Source organism: Somniosus microcephalus, chromosome 10, assembly GCF_052327205.1.
Source record: "Somniosus microcephalus isolate GS21.2 chromosome 10, FLI_Smic_1.0, whole genome shotgun sequence".
Taxonomy (NCBI): Eukaryota; Metazoa; Chordata; class Chondrichthyes; order Squaliformes; family Somniosidae; genus Somniosus; species Somniosus microcephalus.
Genome location: NC_140996.1, coordinates 144,417,507 through 144,434,188, shown reverse-complemented (window position 1 = coordinate 144,434,188; position 16,682 = coordinate 144,417,507). Strand labels below are relative to the sequence as shown.

The 16,682-nt window shown below is 44.4% G+C and overlaps 1 protein-coding gene across 3 annotated transcripts in view; it reads right to left on the bottom strand.

The window, feature by feature from the left end:
* tenm4 (teneurin transmembrane protein 4) overlaps nucleotides 1-16,682 on the bottom strand; it is a 934,100-nt gene that overhangs the window by 71,519 nt on the left and 845,899 nt on the right. For all 3 annotated transcript variants that reach the window (XM_085998898.1, XM_085998899.1, XM_085998901.1), the window contains one exon: nucleotides 7,026-7,903. In XM_085998898.1, coding sequence (XP_085855024.1) covers nucleotides 7,026-7,903 — 878 coding nt within the window. The remainder of the gene's footprint in view (nucleotides 1-7,025; nucleotides 7,904-16,682) is intronic.

The following is a 16,682-nucleotide window of genomic DNA, read 5'->3' as shown; positions in this document are numbered from 1 at the left end:
CAGTTTACTCAGAAAACATTTCATCACCACTTAAACCTCTCTCTCTTTATTTTATTCCTTCTCCACCTTCAAAGGTCAGGAGTTTCTGAGTGGCGTTGGACCAGCTGCTTTCTGATAACATTTCATATTGTAATTTTATGGAACCAATATTAACTCATTAATCATTTGATAAAAATCAAAGTGTGCTTGATCAGTCATCTTTACCAGCTTTGACATTATAAACTAGCTGCTTTCTCAGCTGTAATATCGCTTAATGAAAACTATATTTCTTGATTCTGCAAGACCTTCAAACAGGCCCAACAGTTTCATAGTTTGAAAAGTTTATTTAAAATACTTTTATAACAGAGGCCATTCTTTGCACCAGTTGACGTGGTTGGAACTGTATAAAGGAAATCCCCACTGAAAATTCAGATTGAAATTTATGAACTGTTTTACTTCAAGAAGAAAAGTTAAGAATTTATGGGCGCGAAATTCAGCTGCTTTGTGCTTGCCATTTGCGCCTCTATGGGGCACAAATTGTTTTTTGCTTGGGCGCGGTGATTTAAGCGCCCAGCACTAAATTGGACTCGTTTTTTGCAGAGACTCTAAGAGTTAGCACCCCACTCCTGTAGGTACCGCCCCGCTCGGCCGCGCCTGCTGATGATGACGTCATCGCCATGCACAGCGCACTGTTAGCACCCCGGATGAAATATTCGGCTGCGCCCCCTCACCTACCGCCTGGCGCCAACAACTGTGGTGTATGTAACCTGTTCCACCTTAAGAGAACTACCTTAAGAGATGTACTACTTTCTCTTGGCTGCTGTATACTGTAATACCGGTGGTGGCCACACCGGTATATAAGTGTTGTGTAGTGATTTGCTGGGCAGTTCAGCCCTGACCTCCGAATAGTAAAGACCTGTTAAAAGTTATTCTTGTTGTCTGTGTCCAGTGATTGATCATACGCATAACTGGGACACACAGACTCAACAGTGGCGACGAGTCCGATCTTACCCTGCGGCAGTTTTACATCCAAGGCAGCTTCGTCCTCAGAACGGGCGTCGAGAAGAGGCATCCGCCCTCATCATCCTGCTGAGCACCGTCGCACGGGAGGCATCGAGAACCCGGGTTAAAAAGAAAAAAAAATTCTGACCATGAAGCCCTCCATCAGCGACAGGCAGTGATCATCCCTTCTACCACGGTGGTGGGTAGCCGATCAGCGACACGAGCAGAAAGTCGGCCGCGTTGCTGTGGAGTAGGGGAGGGAAAACGGAGGAATAAGGGCGGAGAACTCGACCACGGCCGGTAAAAAGGGCCGGGCTGCAATCGAGGCTGAGAGGCGCAGCGACTGGGGCAGCTTAAGGCACGAGAGCCACGGAGAACTCAAATGCAGCCGGTGTAAAGGACCGGGCTGCAAGCGGGGCTGCGAGGCAAAGCAGCGTCGGGGAATTGAGAACCGCTGGGGAGGCGAGAACGGCAGCAGCAAGGCAATCGCCATTGCAGCCAGCGGGGGAAGAAGGCAAACGCGGGAATCCGCCATTGTAGTCGGCGGGGGAAGAAGACGAGCGTGGGAAAGACCGCCAAGCGCGGGAAGCCGCCATTTTAGTAGGCGGGGGAAGAAGACAAGCGCGGGAAGCCGCCATTTTGAAAAAAAAAAATTTTTTTTTTAAACTTGCAAGGATGCCTAAACATGGGAACATTAATACCTTTGATAGCGATATCGAAGATTGGACCACGTATGTAGAACGCATGGAAGTTTATTGTAAAGCAAATAAGGTACCAGATGATGAGAAAGCACTAACCTTATTAAGCTCAATGGGTGCGAAGACATACGGGCTATTGAAGCACCTTCTATCACCAGATAAACCGGCGGATCAGACTTTCGCGAAAATTGTTACTGTCCTGAAAAATCATTTAAACCCCATGCCGCTAATGATAGTGGAACGATTTAAATTTTACAGAAGAACGCAGCTGAAAGACGAAAGCAACGCTGAATTTTTAATTGAACTGCGTAAGCTATCAAAGTACTGTCAGTTTGGAACAGGACTAGCAGATGCGCTGAGAGATAAATTTGTGTGTGGATTGTTAAAAGAAGGAACACAAAAGCGACTGCTTGAGGAGAATGATCTTACGCTTGATAAAGCTGTCACTATTGTAGCATCGCACGAAGCCGCAGCGAGAGGCACGGCGGAAATGCAGCTACGGTCACCGGAACTCAGCACCAATCAAATGGTCTTGGGTACAGTAAAATGTTATCATTGTGGAAAGACAACGCACGATCAGAACCAGTGCTGGTTCAAAAATCAGGAATGCAGAAAATGTGGCAGGCTTGGTCACATAGCTAAAGTATGCCGGTCAGGAAAGAAGACCAGCAACAAAAAGTCACCGCAGGAAAAGTACAGAAAGGTACACAAGGTGACAGAGAACAGTTCGAACGAACAGAAGTCAGATTCAGACTCCAGCAGTAATGAACTGGGTAGTCTAAGAGTACACAATTTTGGTAAGGAAGCAGACCTCCAAACAATTTGGGTCACACTTCAGATAGCAGGAGTCCAAGTGAAGATGGAATTGGACACTGGATCGGCATTGACGGTCATGAATAAGCAAGATTACAAAAGGTTATTCCCACATATTCCCCTACGGGATACGGAGATTGTATTGAAAACATACACGGGGCAAAGAGTATACCCCATCGGGAAGATAGAGGTAAAGGTGGTCCACAAGGGCAAAGAAAGCCGAGGAATGGACTTATATGTGCTACCTGAGGGAGGTCCACCACTACTGGGACGGGAGTGGATTAGGAAAATAAATATGGACTGGCATTCCTTAAAAGCACTAACGGTAGATTCCGGTAAAAAAGATGTCAAACCTAAACGATTGTCCAGAATATTGGACGATGCTAAAGAGGTGTTCCAACAGGGACTGGGAACACTGAGAGGAATTACGGCAAATATCAAGGTTGAAGAACATGCAAACCTGAAATTTTTCAAAGCCAGACCGGTACCTTATGCGATACGGCCTGCTGTAGAAGCTGAGCTGGAAGGGCTAGAACATTCAGGAGTACTGTCTAAGGTAGACTGGAGTGAGTGGGCCACGCCCATTGTTCCCGTCATGAAGCGTTCATCGAGCAACAAGCCGGGGGAACCGGGGAAGGTTCGCATCTGTGGAGATTTCAAGATCACTGTTAATCCGGTGCTTCACACGGTGCAGTATCCGCTTCCGTGGATTGAGGATATCTTCGCTTCGTTGTCTGGCGGGAAACACTTCACCAAGATAGACCTGGCGCAGGCGTACTTACAGATGGAAGTTGAGGAAGAGTCATGCCAGTATCTCACGATCAACACGCATAGAGGCTTGTACCGGTATAATAGACTGGTTTTTGGAGTGGCATCGGCTCCAGCAATTTGGCAGAGGGCCATGGAGCAGGTATTACAGGGAATTCCAGGCACACAATGTTACCTGGACGATATTCTGATTACAGGAAATGATGACGAGGAATACCTTGCAAATTTGGAACTGGTGCTCACCAGATTGAAAGAATATGGACTTCGAGTTAATCGCCAGAAATGTGAGTTCTTTCAGAAGCGGATCTCGTACTGTGGTCATGTCATTGACCAGGAGGGGCTTCATAAGTCTCCTGACAAGATCGAAGCTGTTGTGAAGGCTCCCGCTCCGGATAATGTATCCCAGTTGAGTTCGTTCCTAGGGTTGATTAACTATTACCATAAGTTTCTGCCAAATTTATCCACGGTGCTGCACCCGCTGAACGCTCTTTTGCAGAAGGGAGTACCATGGAAGTGGAGCGAGGACTGTAAGAGGGCCTTTCGCAAAAGCAAGGCATTGATCACCTCAGAGGAAGTGTTGGCTCACTTCAACCCAACGCTGCCTATTCATTTGGCTTGTGATGCTTCTCCATATGGTATTGGGGCAGTACTCTCAAACAAGTTGCCAAATGGCCTGGAGAGGCCAGTCGCGTTCGCATCCAGATCATTGACCTCCGCTGAGCGCAACTATGCTCAGATAGATAGGGAGGCTCTCAGCCTTGTGTGGGGAGTAAAGAAGTTTAATCATTACCTGCAGGGCCAAAAGTTTACGCTTCTGACAGACCACCAGCCGTTGGTATCCATTTTTAACCCTAAGAAGGGTGTTTCGGTGATGACAGCACAGAGACTCCAGAGATGGTCCCTTTTCCTAGGGGCACATCAATATCAGATTGAATTCAAAGGTACAAAGCAGCATGGTAATGCTGATGGGCTGTCGCGCCTGCCACTACCTACAGAGGAGGAGGCACCGACGGTTGACCCTGTTGAGTTATTTCACTCGACCATCATCGAATGTTTACCAGTCACCAATGCAAGTATTGAAAGAAAAACCAGGAACGACCCGACACTGTCCCGGGTCTACGAAGTGACAGTGAAGGGATGGCCAGCACATGGTGATCCACTGTTACCGGCATTCTCAGCAAGACAAGAACAGCTGTCCGTCTGTCAAGGAACATTGATGTATGGAACAAGGGTGATTATTCCTCCTAAGTTAAGAGAGAGTTCTAAAGGAACTGCATGAAGATCATCTGGGGGGAGTCAAGATGAAAAGCCTTGCTAGGGCTTATGTGTGGTGGCCGGGTATTGACCAACAGATAGAGGATCTGACGAAAAGCTGCTCAGGGTGCCAAAAAGTGCAAAATGCACCTCCGATTGCACCGCTGCATCCATGGGAATGGCCTTCAACCCCATGGCAACATGTACATATTGACTTTGCTGGTCCATTCATGGACTCCATGTTTTTAATTGCGGTGGACGCACATTCTAAATGGCCAGAAGTGATTAAGATGACTACCACTACTTCGGAAAAGACGATCGCGGTGCTAAGAACGATATTTGCAAGAAATGGATTGCCAGAACAAATATGTTCAGACAACGGACCGCAGTTCGTGTCAGAAGAATTCCAGAAATTCATGAAGAAGAATGGGGTGAAACAGTATACCTCTGCCCCATATCATCCGGCTACAAACGGGTTGGCCGAGAGATTTGTACAAACGTTCAAAAAAGCAGTAAAGGCCACGAGCGAAGATCAGATTCCACTACAACACAAGGTGGACAAATTCCTACTGGCATATCGAAACGCCACTCATGCAGTGACAAACCAAAGTCCTGCCATGATGTTCTATAACAGGAGGTTGCGGTCCAGGTTGGACTTGTTAAAACCAAATGTGCGGAGGGAAGTTGAAAACAAACAGTTCCAGCATATAACTAACAAGACCACTCAGAGTTTCGAAATAGGACAACCAGTGTTAGCCAGGGACTATAAAAACGAGAAATGGCAATCTGGAACAATTCGGGCCAGACAAGGACCCCTGATGTACACGGTAGATATTGGTGAAAATGTAATACGGCGTCATGCCGACCAACTTGTAGAATCGAGAACAAGGGTCGAACCCATGGTTACGGCAGAGACAACCGTGGAAGAAGTTAGTGAACCTGAAGCATCTACCTCAGAAGTGAATGTACCTGATGATGATGTCCAATCCATAAGAGACCAACTAGATGAGTCACCGCAGCAACGAGAATCAGAGACCCCTGAAAGGCGTTATCCAACTCGAATCAGGAGGCCTCCTCAGAGACTGAATCTTTGAACTGTTTTGCATGAAGTTATATATATATATATATGTTATTATGTTATGTTAAATGGGGATATAACTGTTAAGCTAAAAAGGGAGGATTGTGGTGTATGTAACCTGTTCCACCTTAAGAGAACTACCTTAAGAGATGTACTACTTTCTCTTGGCTGCTGTATACTGTAATACCGGTGGTGACCACACCGGTATATAAGTGTTGTGTAGGGATTTGCTGGGCAGTTCAGCCCTGACCTCCGAATAGTAAAGACCTGTTAAAAGTTATTCTTGTTGTCTGTGTCCAGTGATTGATCATACGCATAACTGGGAGACACAGACTCAACAACAACGACAGCATCAGCTGTCGAGTTGCAGTCGAGAGTAGGCTCCGCGCACGCTATTTAAAGACGCCATCTTGGGCAAACTTTTTTGTCGACCATAACTCTGCTGAGACATGGTCAGACAAGCTGCTGAACATATCCAATTCCACATCGCTGAATCGAGTAGCCCTCCCCCTCTCCCTTGCAGCAGCCATGGCACAAAGCTGTCTCAGTAGCTGAGAGATCGCACTCAAGAGCAGCAATGCTGATAATGAGTAAGCTGCAGCTTGAAATAACCTCCCCTTTAAGAGCTGGAATAAGCTCGAGTCAAGGCTTGAAGGTTGATTGCTGAACGCAAGTCAGCTGACATTGGGTAGCACTCTGGCAATAGCCCCCCTGCAGTATAGCGCCCCCTGCAATATAGCCCCCCCCCTGCGGTATAGCCCCCCCCTGCGGTATAGCGCCCCCCTGCAGCGCTCCACTCAGACCATTAGTGCCTCATTTGCTGCCCCGCTTCATTCCTGGGGCAAAAATGGCCAATTTTGCAGCATTTTTCAATGGATTTCACCGGGCGCTAACTTTTCAAAAAGTTAAAAGTTAGTGTCCACGGGGCGCTACCGAATTTCGCGCCCAAAGTCTGGTTACCATCAAAAACTAGTCATATCGGGTCTCCACAGACAGCTGTGTAAATGTTGTTTAAGTCATCAATGATCACAGGCACAGGTAAGAGGATCTGCAGAAACTCTGCATATCAGCATCGAAGTCAGCCTCAAATGTCAACGAGATGATGTCTGAAAATCTCAGTGCCAGCTTAATACTACCATATAGTGTGCTGGTACTGACTTTCCCTGGCTCATTTGTCTCCTGAGCAACATCAAGACTGGGCTGGATGACAATCTGTGAGACTTCCAGTGGAGTTGCTTGCTGTTAGGAAATCAGAGAAATGGCTCCCACCTGTGTGTGCTGATTAGAGTGAAGAATCTCAATAAAGGGAAATGAAATTATAAATAGACTCCTTTGCCACTTTCTGATGTTATATAGATTGAACAAGATTAGAATATACTGAAAATACCCACCAACACATATCTATTTAATATAAATAAAATATATATATTTACTCATAAAAGGTGGTCCATCCATTTTCATTACTTTTAGTTGCCATGAGACCAGTACTGCCATGATACGTCATCATAGCCAGTTCATGTCCCTGGGTAGACACACTCTTCAAAGCACTGTTTGTACCAATAGTCAGCCAGTAAACCTGGCCATCTGGCACTACAAGCCAGAGTGGCATTCCAGTGGCATCCCGTCGAATATTTAGTAAGTTCCCATTATTGTCTTTGATTGTGCTGATGTCTCCATTCCCAGTGTAGGTGACATTATAAAGGTAGTCTCCGGTGATAAGGCTCTGGGTATACAGATGGCTACCATTGAGGGTAAATAAATACAGTTCTTGATCAATGGTTGAAGCAACTTCATAGAGATTCTGAGAATTGAGGAATGGCCTGTTTTTCCAAACAAATCGAATACGGATGTTCCCAAGATCTGCTATGTACAGTTCTCCCTCAGGACATATTGCCAAGGATGAGGGGGCATTTAGTTTGGCATCCTTTGCATATCCATCATCACCTGAGTAACATTCACAGTTGGCATCGTTTTTGCAGTCACAACCAGTTGGTGCTCCAGCGACTAGGGATATTTCGCCATTTGTTGTGACTTGGCGCACACGATTAATTTTCTTCTCATCTGTTTCTGCTATATATAAGATTCCATTATGGGAAATGGAAATGGCACTGGCCGACTCCAGGGTTGAGTGCACCGCCACCTTGCTAAGCAGGAAATGATCAATTCCAGGCACTTGGCAGTGCATTGGGCGCCCAGCCACAATACGAACTTGGTGATTTTCTGAAATCTGAAGTACCACATTATTGTCCAGCACATAAAGGGAATTATCCATGGGATTCACTGCCAGATCAGTGGGCCATTCCAGACGTACCTGAGGGCAGAGTGTTACAAAATCAATAGCTGTTATTAATATCTGACTTAATTCTGAGAAATAGGACAGTAATATAGATGATGGTGCTGAAATTTGTCATTCTCTCTCCTACTAGAGATGTATGATTAATCAAATCTTTGTAAGGAAGGTCCTATGAATGCTTGCACTTTGAAGCAATGACTTAATGATGAAAGTATTCAGTAAGCCTTTTTTTAAACAAACACAAGACCTAATTATGCAAGTTAAACTGGAAAATCATTGTATCATTTATGCATGACATCATCAAAAATGCAATGAGGCTCTTCTCTCTCCCTCCCCACCCCAACACAAAATGACACCTGAAGATTTTTCCATGAAGACATGATTCTATAAAAAGGAAAAGACAATTTAATTTCGTCCCCAATGTAAATCTTGGATTTCTCCCTTTCTCAAAAGTGCTACGGTGCCAAAGTTGCCATCAATGCTGGTCCATACCAGCCAACATCAGGAATACTTAAATATAAACAGGAAATGCTGGAAATACTCAGCAGGTCAGATGCTGTCTGACTGGCTGAGTATTTCCAGCATTTTCTGTTTATATTTCAGATTTCCGTAAGATGCAGCATTTTGTCTTCAGGGATACTTAGCAGCGTTAATAATAATAGTAATCCTTAATAATCTTGGTAACATCTCAGTGAAAATCTACAATATATGCATAGGGGAGGCTGAAGTTCTCCATTCTTTTACATTGCTAAAGAGTAGAATTCACTGATACAGCTTGAAATATTTCCACTTTTGGCAGTCTACAGCTAGTGGCAGCAGGACAATTTCTATTATTTGAGCCAACATTTCACATGGCTGATACAGCCCCCGAAGCAGTTTACATATTAAGGCAATACTTCAGTCAACACATGTTTAATGTTTCAGAATTTTAGCTTCATTTGGTCTGACATCTTACAGTTCAGTCAGGCTTGGGCACCAGCACCTTAAATTTGTTTAAGAAAAGTCTTCAATGAGAAAGAGAAATTCTGAGAGAGAAATAATTAAAAATCTCACTAGGATATATATTTAATAAAAGATTTTATCTGCACAAGAATGGGATTTGTATAGAGATGATGTGAAATAAGCTCCACTATATTACTTTCCTGACAATTGGGAAATAACACCATAATAAATGAGGTAAATACATCATGATGCAATATGCATAATTTCTGTAACATTTGCATTAGCATCAGGAAGCAAATTTCTTTTTAAATAACTAGTGAATTTTCAATATTTAAAACCCATTTCCTATCAAAGCTGCCTTTTTAAAATTTCATGGCCTGTGGTTTCACAATACCGTTGAGAGATAACTGAAAGGCTTTTTATTCTTCCAAATGATAAAAGAATTTGCCCCAGTTAACATGGCAGACAGCCAAAATTGACTGTTTTCAGTGTGCTACCAAGATATAACTAACAAAAGCTGCATTTCCATTGTACCTGTATTTACCCTTTCATTGCCATTGTGATAACCTTGTGTCTTTCATTGTTAAGTATAGCGCAGTTAATTGCACTAAAGTGAGGAACAAGTGGAATGTCCTTAATTTGTCAGAAACATTAAATTTGAAGAGGGCTTTAAAATTAGATCCTGGTGTATAATATTTTGTTAAAACTACTGTAATAAACTCCCATAATAGCTCAGTTGGAAAGTACATTGCCAAACATGGAACCATCTCAAGGCACCAGGGGTGCTACAATTGGTCTCATTGCCCCCAGACTAGGGAGGAAGAAGAGGGTAGGAGATCAGTCAGGATACCAACTCTTGCCTGCTATTAAATGACTCCTACTGGGAAATGTGATTATATGTTGATATAAATTAAGGTCAGAATTAGGCTTGGCTGTGAAAATTACCATGCCAACATTTACTGTCTAGGTACCTCATGAAGAATTTGGCAATGTACAGGAGAAGAAGACGGCTCTCACCTGTGGCATGGTACCCCAGCAAGAATCAGTGACCTCAGGAGATGAGGAAATTAAATTTTAAAAATACTGCAATGATTGATTAATAAAATTTACTTTTAAAATTTTACATCATTTTTTAGGTAACCACTATTACAATGGCATAAAAGTGGTACAATAAGCTTGGCACAAAGTCCAAAGGGGGGATTTTGGTCTCTCCAATGCCCTGTTTTTCAGCAAGAGCAAGATAGTAGTGAGACCACATCTTCAGAGAAAACTTTCTGCCATCTTGCTGTCCGTTCCCAATTTGGTCAGGATCTTGCAATAGGCGGCCAACACTCCTGCTGGAAGCAGGCATGAGCCTCATTACTATATGCAATTCGGAGCCCTGTGATTTACATAGGACCCCAATACAATTTTGATGGGTCAATGCGCAGCACCTGTGCTACACAAATCCAAACACTGCAACGCTTCCTTAAAGGGATTGCTGGAGGCCGCTCAAAAAAAACACTTGCTATGTGCTTTTTGGAGCATTTTTAGAGGACAGGATGAGCATAATAGCTCTTCTTGCACTGTCACAAAACTGTTCTCACCCACTTAACTCACCTTCCACCAGCCCCTCCCCCGAATGGTCTGGCCCGCCTATTTACGTCAGAACTGTCTGCTTGGCTCTGATGATGGGCCTCCGGATTTCCCCACCCCGCTGATTGGCGAGCTGCCCATCAGTGCTGCAAGCGAGCAGGAAGCTGACCTGTCAAATTTAAATGAGGCCCAACCATCTAAATAGTTTGGGCCTCCTGCTGGTAGCCCGATCTCTCCGTCCACCGGATGTATTGCGACACATCAAAATCACGCCCCACTTCATTGTCAAGTTGTCTCATTCCTATTTTAGAATCGCCTGAGAAGATTTCTGATGTGTTTATGCATTTTGTTTACAGAACGGCACATTGCGTTAAAAAAGAATAAAGTACACGCACATTAAATCAACAATGGGGCAACTTTAACCTAGCCTGTCTGGCGGCAAACTGATGGCATCGGGGGAAACGCTGGTTTTGCAACCCGTCCGATATTACTCTCCAATGAAATCAATGGCGAGTAATAATGGGCAGGGTGTAAAACCAGTGTTCCACCCGATCCCGTGGGTTTCCCGTCCGGCAAGTTATGTTAAAATAACCCCTAGAGCATCTGAACTACAGTTAGGATTGCCAACTCTGGTTGGGCATATTCCTAGAGGTTTCATCACATGACCTCCCATCCTCCAATCGCCCCACCAAGCCAAATAGCTTTTTTTTCCTCATCTCCGATATTTTTAAAACTAATAAACAAAAGTGTTCAAAGAAAATGAAAAACACCATTTTTTTAATGCCCCTATGACTTTTTCCCCAGGTTGCTTGCAGCACCGTCTAGGATATTAATCTTTAATTCCTAGAAGCTCCAAGACAATCCTTGAAGGTTGGCAATCCGAGTTGCTATGTGAGGTACGCACTGGTAAAGGATTAACAAACTGCAACAACTTAGTTTTAATCTACTGCATTTTGTTTGAAAGTCAAATGTTTTGTTACTGCAACAATCATAAAGAAAATAGCGAACTGTTTGATTGAGGAGAATTGGAAGGAAATCAGGAGGAAGTATTTTGGGCTGTAAATAAAAAATGGACTAAGCTTTCATATTCTATTTACTCAGCATAGCTATTCACTTGTCAGGTATTCAGTTAAATGGAACTGACTGCATTATGAGGCGAGCTGAGAAAAATTCAATGTTCCCAAACAAAAAGCTTTGAAGCTTTTAACTCGAGGCTCAAAAGGAATTTACGTGCCGGTCTAACCTTACGAATGAAAGAACATGAACAACTATGAGGAAATCTTAAACACAATAGCCCTGATTTTCTGATCAGAGGCTTCCTGCGGGCGGATGTCTCTGATCGGAAAAAATCTACGCACTTACCTGCTGGCTCGGTAGGTCCTGAGACTTGCAATCCTGGGCCTCTGCTCTACGAAATGCGCAGAGACCCAGGTATCCCAGGGGTGCATGCGGTTCGCAAGCACCCCATGGATCACGTGGGCCATGGGGAACCAATGAAAGAAGGGAATCCCCCTTCACACTTTTGACAGGTCTCTCCGCACAGATCTGTCAAAAGTATGAATGGGGATCACATTTAAAAACAGTTAAACATGAAAAAAAATTTAAATCACGTATTTAAAATTAGTTAAAATTACATTAAATTTAATATTTTAAACAAAAATTTAATTTTTTGAAAAAAATAATTCAAGTTTTTTACGGGGCTAAAAATAAACTTACCTTTTTAAAAAGTATGTTTAAATTATAAATGACTGAAAATTTTTAATTAAATTTTTTTTTTAAAACTTTCATGCAAAAACACGCCTTATGCTTTTACCAGGCGTAAGATATTTAAAGGTTTTCAGCAGGCGGAAGTTGTGCAGAAAGCGGAACTCTCCACCCGCAGAGGCACTTTTCCCGGGCAGGCAGATGATCTGTCAAGAATTATTGACCAGATCTTAAGTACTGGGTTTTAGCGCATGCGCTTCGCATGCCTGAAACCGGCACTTGCGAGGCCCCACGGGTGCGTATGCACCTCGTATGCACCCATGGGGGTCGGAAAATGCGGCCCTATGTAATGTCAACGCAAAAAACTGATCTGTATAATGAAGGTATGTTGGGCCTTTCTCATCAATAGTGAGAACAAAGATTATGGGCTGGACTTTTTGCCCGGAGGCGGGTTTGCAGCAAATTAGGTGTTTGGCGGGTTCCGGTCCCGCTCCCAGTTCCAGCCACTCTGCACTAACGATTTTGAGTAGATTGGGCTTATTAAGCCTGCTGTGCTCGTTACCCGGTCCAATCAGTGGGTGCGGGTCTGCTGATCTCCTGCGATGATGCGTTCGAAGCTGCTGTATTTATGGGGGCCATGTCTTCTTTGGCTTTCACTTCCATTTTGCTGCTCCTGAGTGCTGGTGGTTGCAGACATGACAGCACATAGAACAAAGGGTGCTCCCCATTTCGACGATGACTCCCTCCATGTTCTTGTGGAGGGAGTAAGAGGACGCAAGGAGGTACTGTTCCCTTCTGATGGAAGGAGGAAGCCTCCTCAGCACACCAAGGCAGCCTGGCTGCAAATAGCTGAGGAGGTCAGTGCAAGGTCTATCTGTACACGCACCTGGGTCCAGTGTAGGAAGAGCTTCAATGATCTTCTGCGATCAGCAAAAGTGAGTATAACAGCACACTTACCTTCATTCTGCTGTGCCTGTCTTCACATCCTCATCACTCTGCATTGCCAGCCCTACACCTGCACATACTAACTCACCCCAACATCCCTTGTACCATCACCTATCCCTCTCTCCCTATGTACACAATCACATTCCCATCTTACTATGCACCTCTCACACTCACTCTCAATGTTATGCAATGAAAACAACTAACAACTCGCAAGGAGGGAACTTGGTATTGGCACCTCACTCCATCATAGTCACCCTCTAAACATCTATCCTATCCATTCTTTACACTCATTCCATCACTCTCACTAAAACTGCACTTCTGTCCCTTATTGCAGGACAAGAGAGCCCACAATAAAAGGGAGAGAGAGAGAACAGGAGGAGGATCACCATCCGTGGTGCAACTCATCCATGCTGAGGAGGCAGCTCTGGACATTGTTGGAGGTGCTGAGGAGCTTGAAGTGGGGGATGGAGAGACGGGCTCAGTCGAAAAACCTGGTGACAGAATTATTTTCCAAACAAATGATTTGGCATTCATGAGTGACTCATATGGGATCTGATGTTCATAGAAATTGGGTGCACATCATGTCTAAATCATGTCTTCACTCTCCCACAGGACCATCAGGACGTCCTTGTTATGAGGAATGTCGGCACAGACACGGGTCCTCATAGCCCCACTGATGTGCAGCAAGGTGCTTTCCAGCTACTTGCTAGCAGAGAAGTGTAGGTGGCCCATGAAAGGGATGGTGGTGGAAGGGGACATGGAAGTGGGGGCTCCTCTCCAAGCGCTCACACTGCCATCCCATTGCCAACACCTCGGTCAGAGCCCCAGATACCTCCCCCAACAGAGATGGCCAAGTCTGCCTCTGCACAGCTACAGGAGGAGCAGACTTTGGCGGGGCCCTCACAGGCTCCAAAACCCAGAGGACGACCGTCAAAGGCGTCTAAGCAGGCGCAGCAGGGAAGTGAGCAGGTTGTCTCTGCATCTGCTGAAGCCACAGGGGGAGCACCACATAGAAGCATGCGTAAGAGAAAGCTAACACATAAGTAGTCACAAGGGTAGTCACTTGAGTGCTTTCATATAAATCAATGTTACGTTTGTGTTCTTTTATTTTATTGCATTAAAGTAATGTCATGTGAATGTTTCAATGCGTTGCCCTGTGTGTGCTCACAATTGCAAGTGGCACAGCGAGGGATGAGGGTGCTTTTCATCTGTAGCAATGGTGATGAAAGTGCTAGGAATGCACAGTTCATTGTAGGGATGCTCTATGGTGTGGAAGTGGGGTCATGCCAAGCTTCATGTGCATGTGTGCTGCCTAAAGTTAGGCGAATCTGCCATGGATTAGGCCATCCCTTGCCTCATGGGCAGCAATGTGCTCGCGTGCTGGTCGCACTGGGTCAGCTGCCTCCTCCAGGTGTGCCTCATCTGCAGCCTCATTTGGCTCTTCCTCCTCCTCCTCTGAAGCGGCTGTGCGCTCTGTGACCTGTTCCTCAGGCAGCACTAATCCCCGCTGCAGTGTGATGTTGTGCAGGGCACAGCAGACTACGATGATTCTCGAGACCCTGGCTAGTGCGTACGGTAGGGCTCCACCAGATCTGCCCAGGCATCTGAAGTGCATTTTGAGCAACCCGATTGTTTGCTCTATGACACTTCTGGTGGAAATGTGGCTCTGATTGTAGCGGTCCTCAGATTCGTTTGATGGTCTCCTCATCAGTGTCATTAGCCACGTCTTCAGGGGATAGCCCTTATCTCCAAGGAGCCAGCTGGAAAGTTCATTTGGAGGAGCGAAGTGCTGAGACACAGTGGGGCACAATATCAATCAAGAAATTAGAAGTGCAAGTAACAAGGGCAATACGGTAATCATGGGGGACTTTAATCGACATATTGACTGGGCAAATCAAATTACCACTAATGGTGTGGAGGAGGAATTCTTGGAATGCATGCGAGATGGTTTCCTGCATCAGTATGTGGAGGAACCAACCAGGGAACAGATGATTCTGGATCTGGTACTGTGTAATGAGAAAGGGCTAATCAATAATCTTGTGGTAAAGGGGCCTTTAGGGACAAGTGACCATAATATGATTGAATTTTACATTAAGTTTGAGAGTGATGTAGTCCAATCTGAAACTAAGGTCTTCAATCTAAACAGAGGAAACTACAAGGGTATGAGGGACAAGTTGGCCATGGTAGATTGGGAGACTACACTAAAAGGTATGAAGATGGACATACAATGGCTAACATTCAAGGAAATAATGCATAATTTGCAACAAACATATATTCCTCTAGGGCATTAAAACCCAAAAGGAAAAGTGATCCAACCATGTCTAACAAAAGAAATTAAAGCTAGTATTAAGTCAAAGGAGGAAGCTTATAAAGTTGCCAGAAAAGCGGTCAGCCTGAGGATTGCGATCTTTTTAGAAATCAGCAAAGGGGGACCGAGAAATTGATAAAGAAAGGGAAAATGGAATATGAGCACAAACTAGCAAAAAATATAAAAACGGATTGTAAAAGCTTCTATAGGTATGTGAAAAGGAAAAGACTGGCGAAGGTAAATGTAGGTCCTTTACAGTCAGAGACGGGAGAATTTATAATGGGGAATGAGGTAAAGGCAGAGAAATTAAATAAATACTTTGTTTCTGTCTTCATGGAGGAAGACACAAAAAACCTCCCAGAAATACGAGAAAACCAAGGGTGTGGCGAGAATGAGGAACTTAAAGAAATTACTATTAGTGAAAAAACAGTACGAGCAAAATTAATGGGACTAAAAGTCGATAAATCCTAAGGACCGGATGACCTACATCCTAGGGTTTTGAAAGAGGTGGCCATTGGGATAGTGGACACAATGGTTGTCATCTTCCAAAATTCTATAGATTCTGGAACAGTTCCTGCAGATTAGAGGATAGCAAATGTAACCCCGCTATTTAAGAAAGGAGGGAGAGAGAAAACGGGGAACTACCGACCTGTTAGCCTCACATCAGTAGTTGGAAAAATGCTGGAATCTGTTATAAAGGATGCAATAACTGGGCACATAGAAACTAATAGTAAGATTGGGCAGAGTCAACATGGATTTATGAAAGGGAAATCCTGTTTAACAAACCTATTGGAGTTCTTTGTGGATGTAACTAGTGGAATAGACAAAGGGGAGCCAGTAGATGTGGTGTATTTGGATTTTCAGAAGGCCTTCGATAAGGTCACACACAAGAGGTTGGTGAACAAAGTTAGGGCACATGGAATTGGGGGTAATATACTAGCATGGATTGAGAATTGGTTAACAGACAGAAAACAAAGAGTAGGGATAAACGGGTCTTTTTCAGGATGGCAGGCTGTGACTAGTGGGGTACCGCAAGGATCGGTGCGTGGGCCCCAGCTATTCACAATCTATATCAATGATTTGGATCAGGGGACTAAATGTAACATTTCCAAATTTGCTGATGATACAAAGCTAGGTGGCAGTGTCAGTTGTGAAGAGGATGTGAAGAGGCTTCAAGGGGATCTCGAGATCTCGACAGGCTCAATGAGTGGGCGAGAACATGACAGATGAATATAATGTGGATAAATGTGAAGTTATCCACTTTGGTAGAAAAAAACAGAAAGGCAGAGTATTTCCTACATGGTGAAAGATTGGGGAATGCAG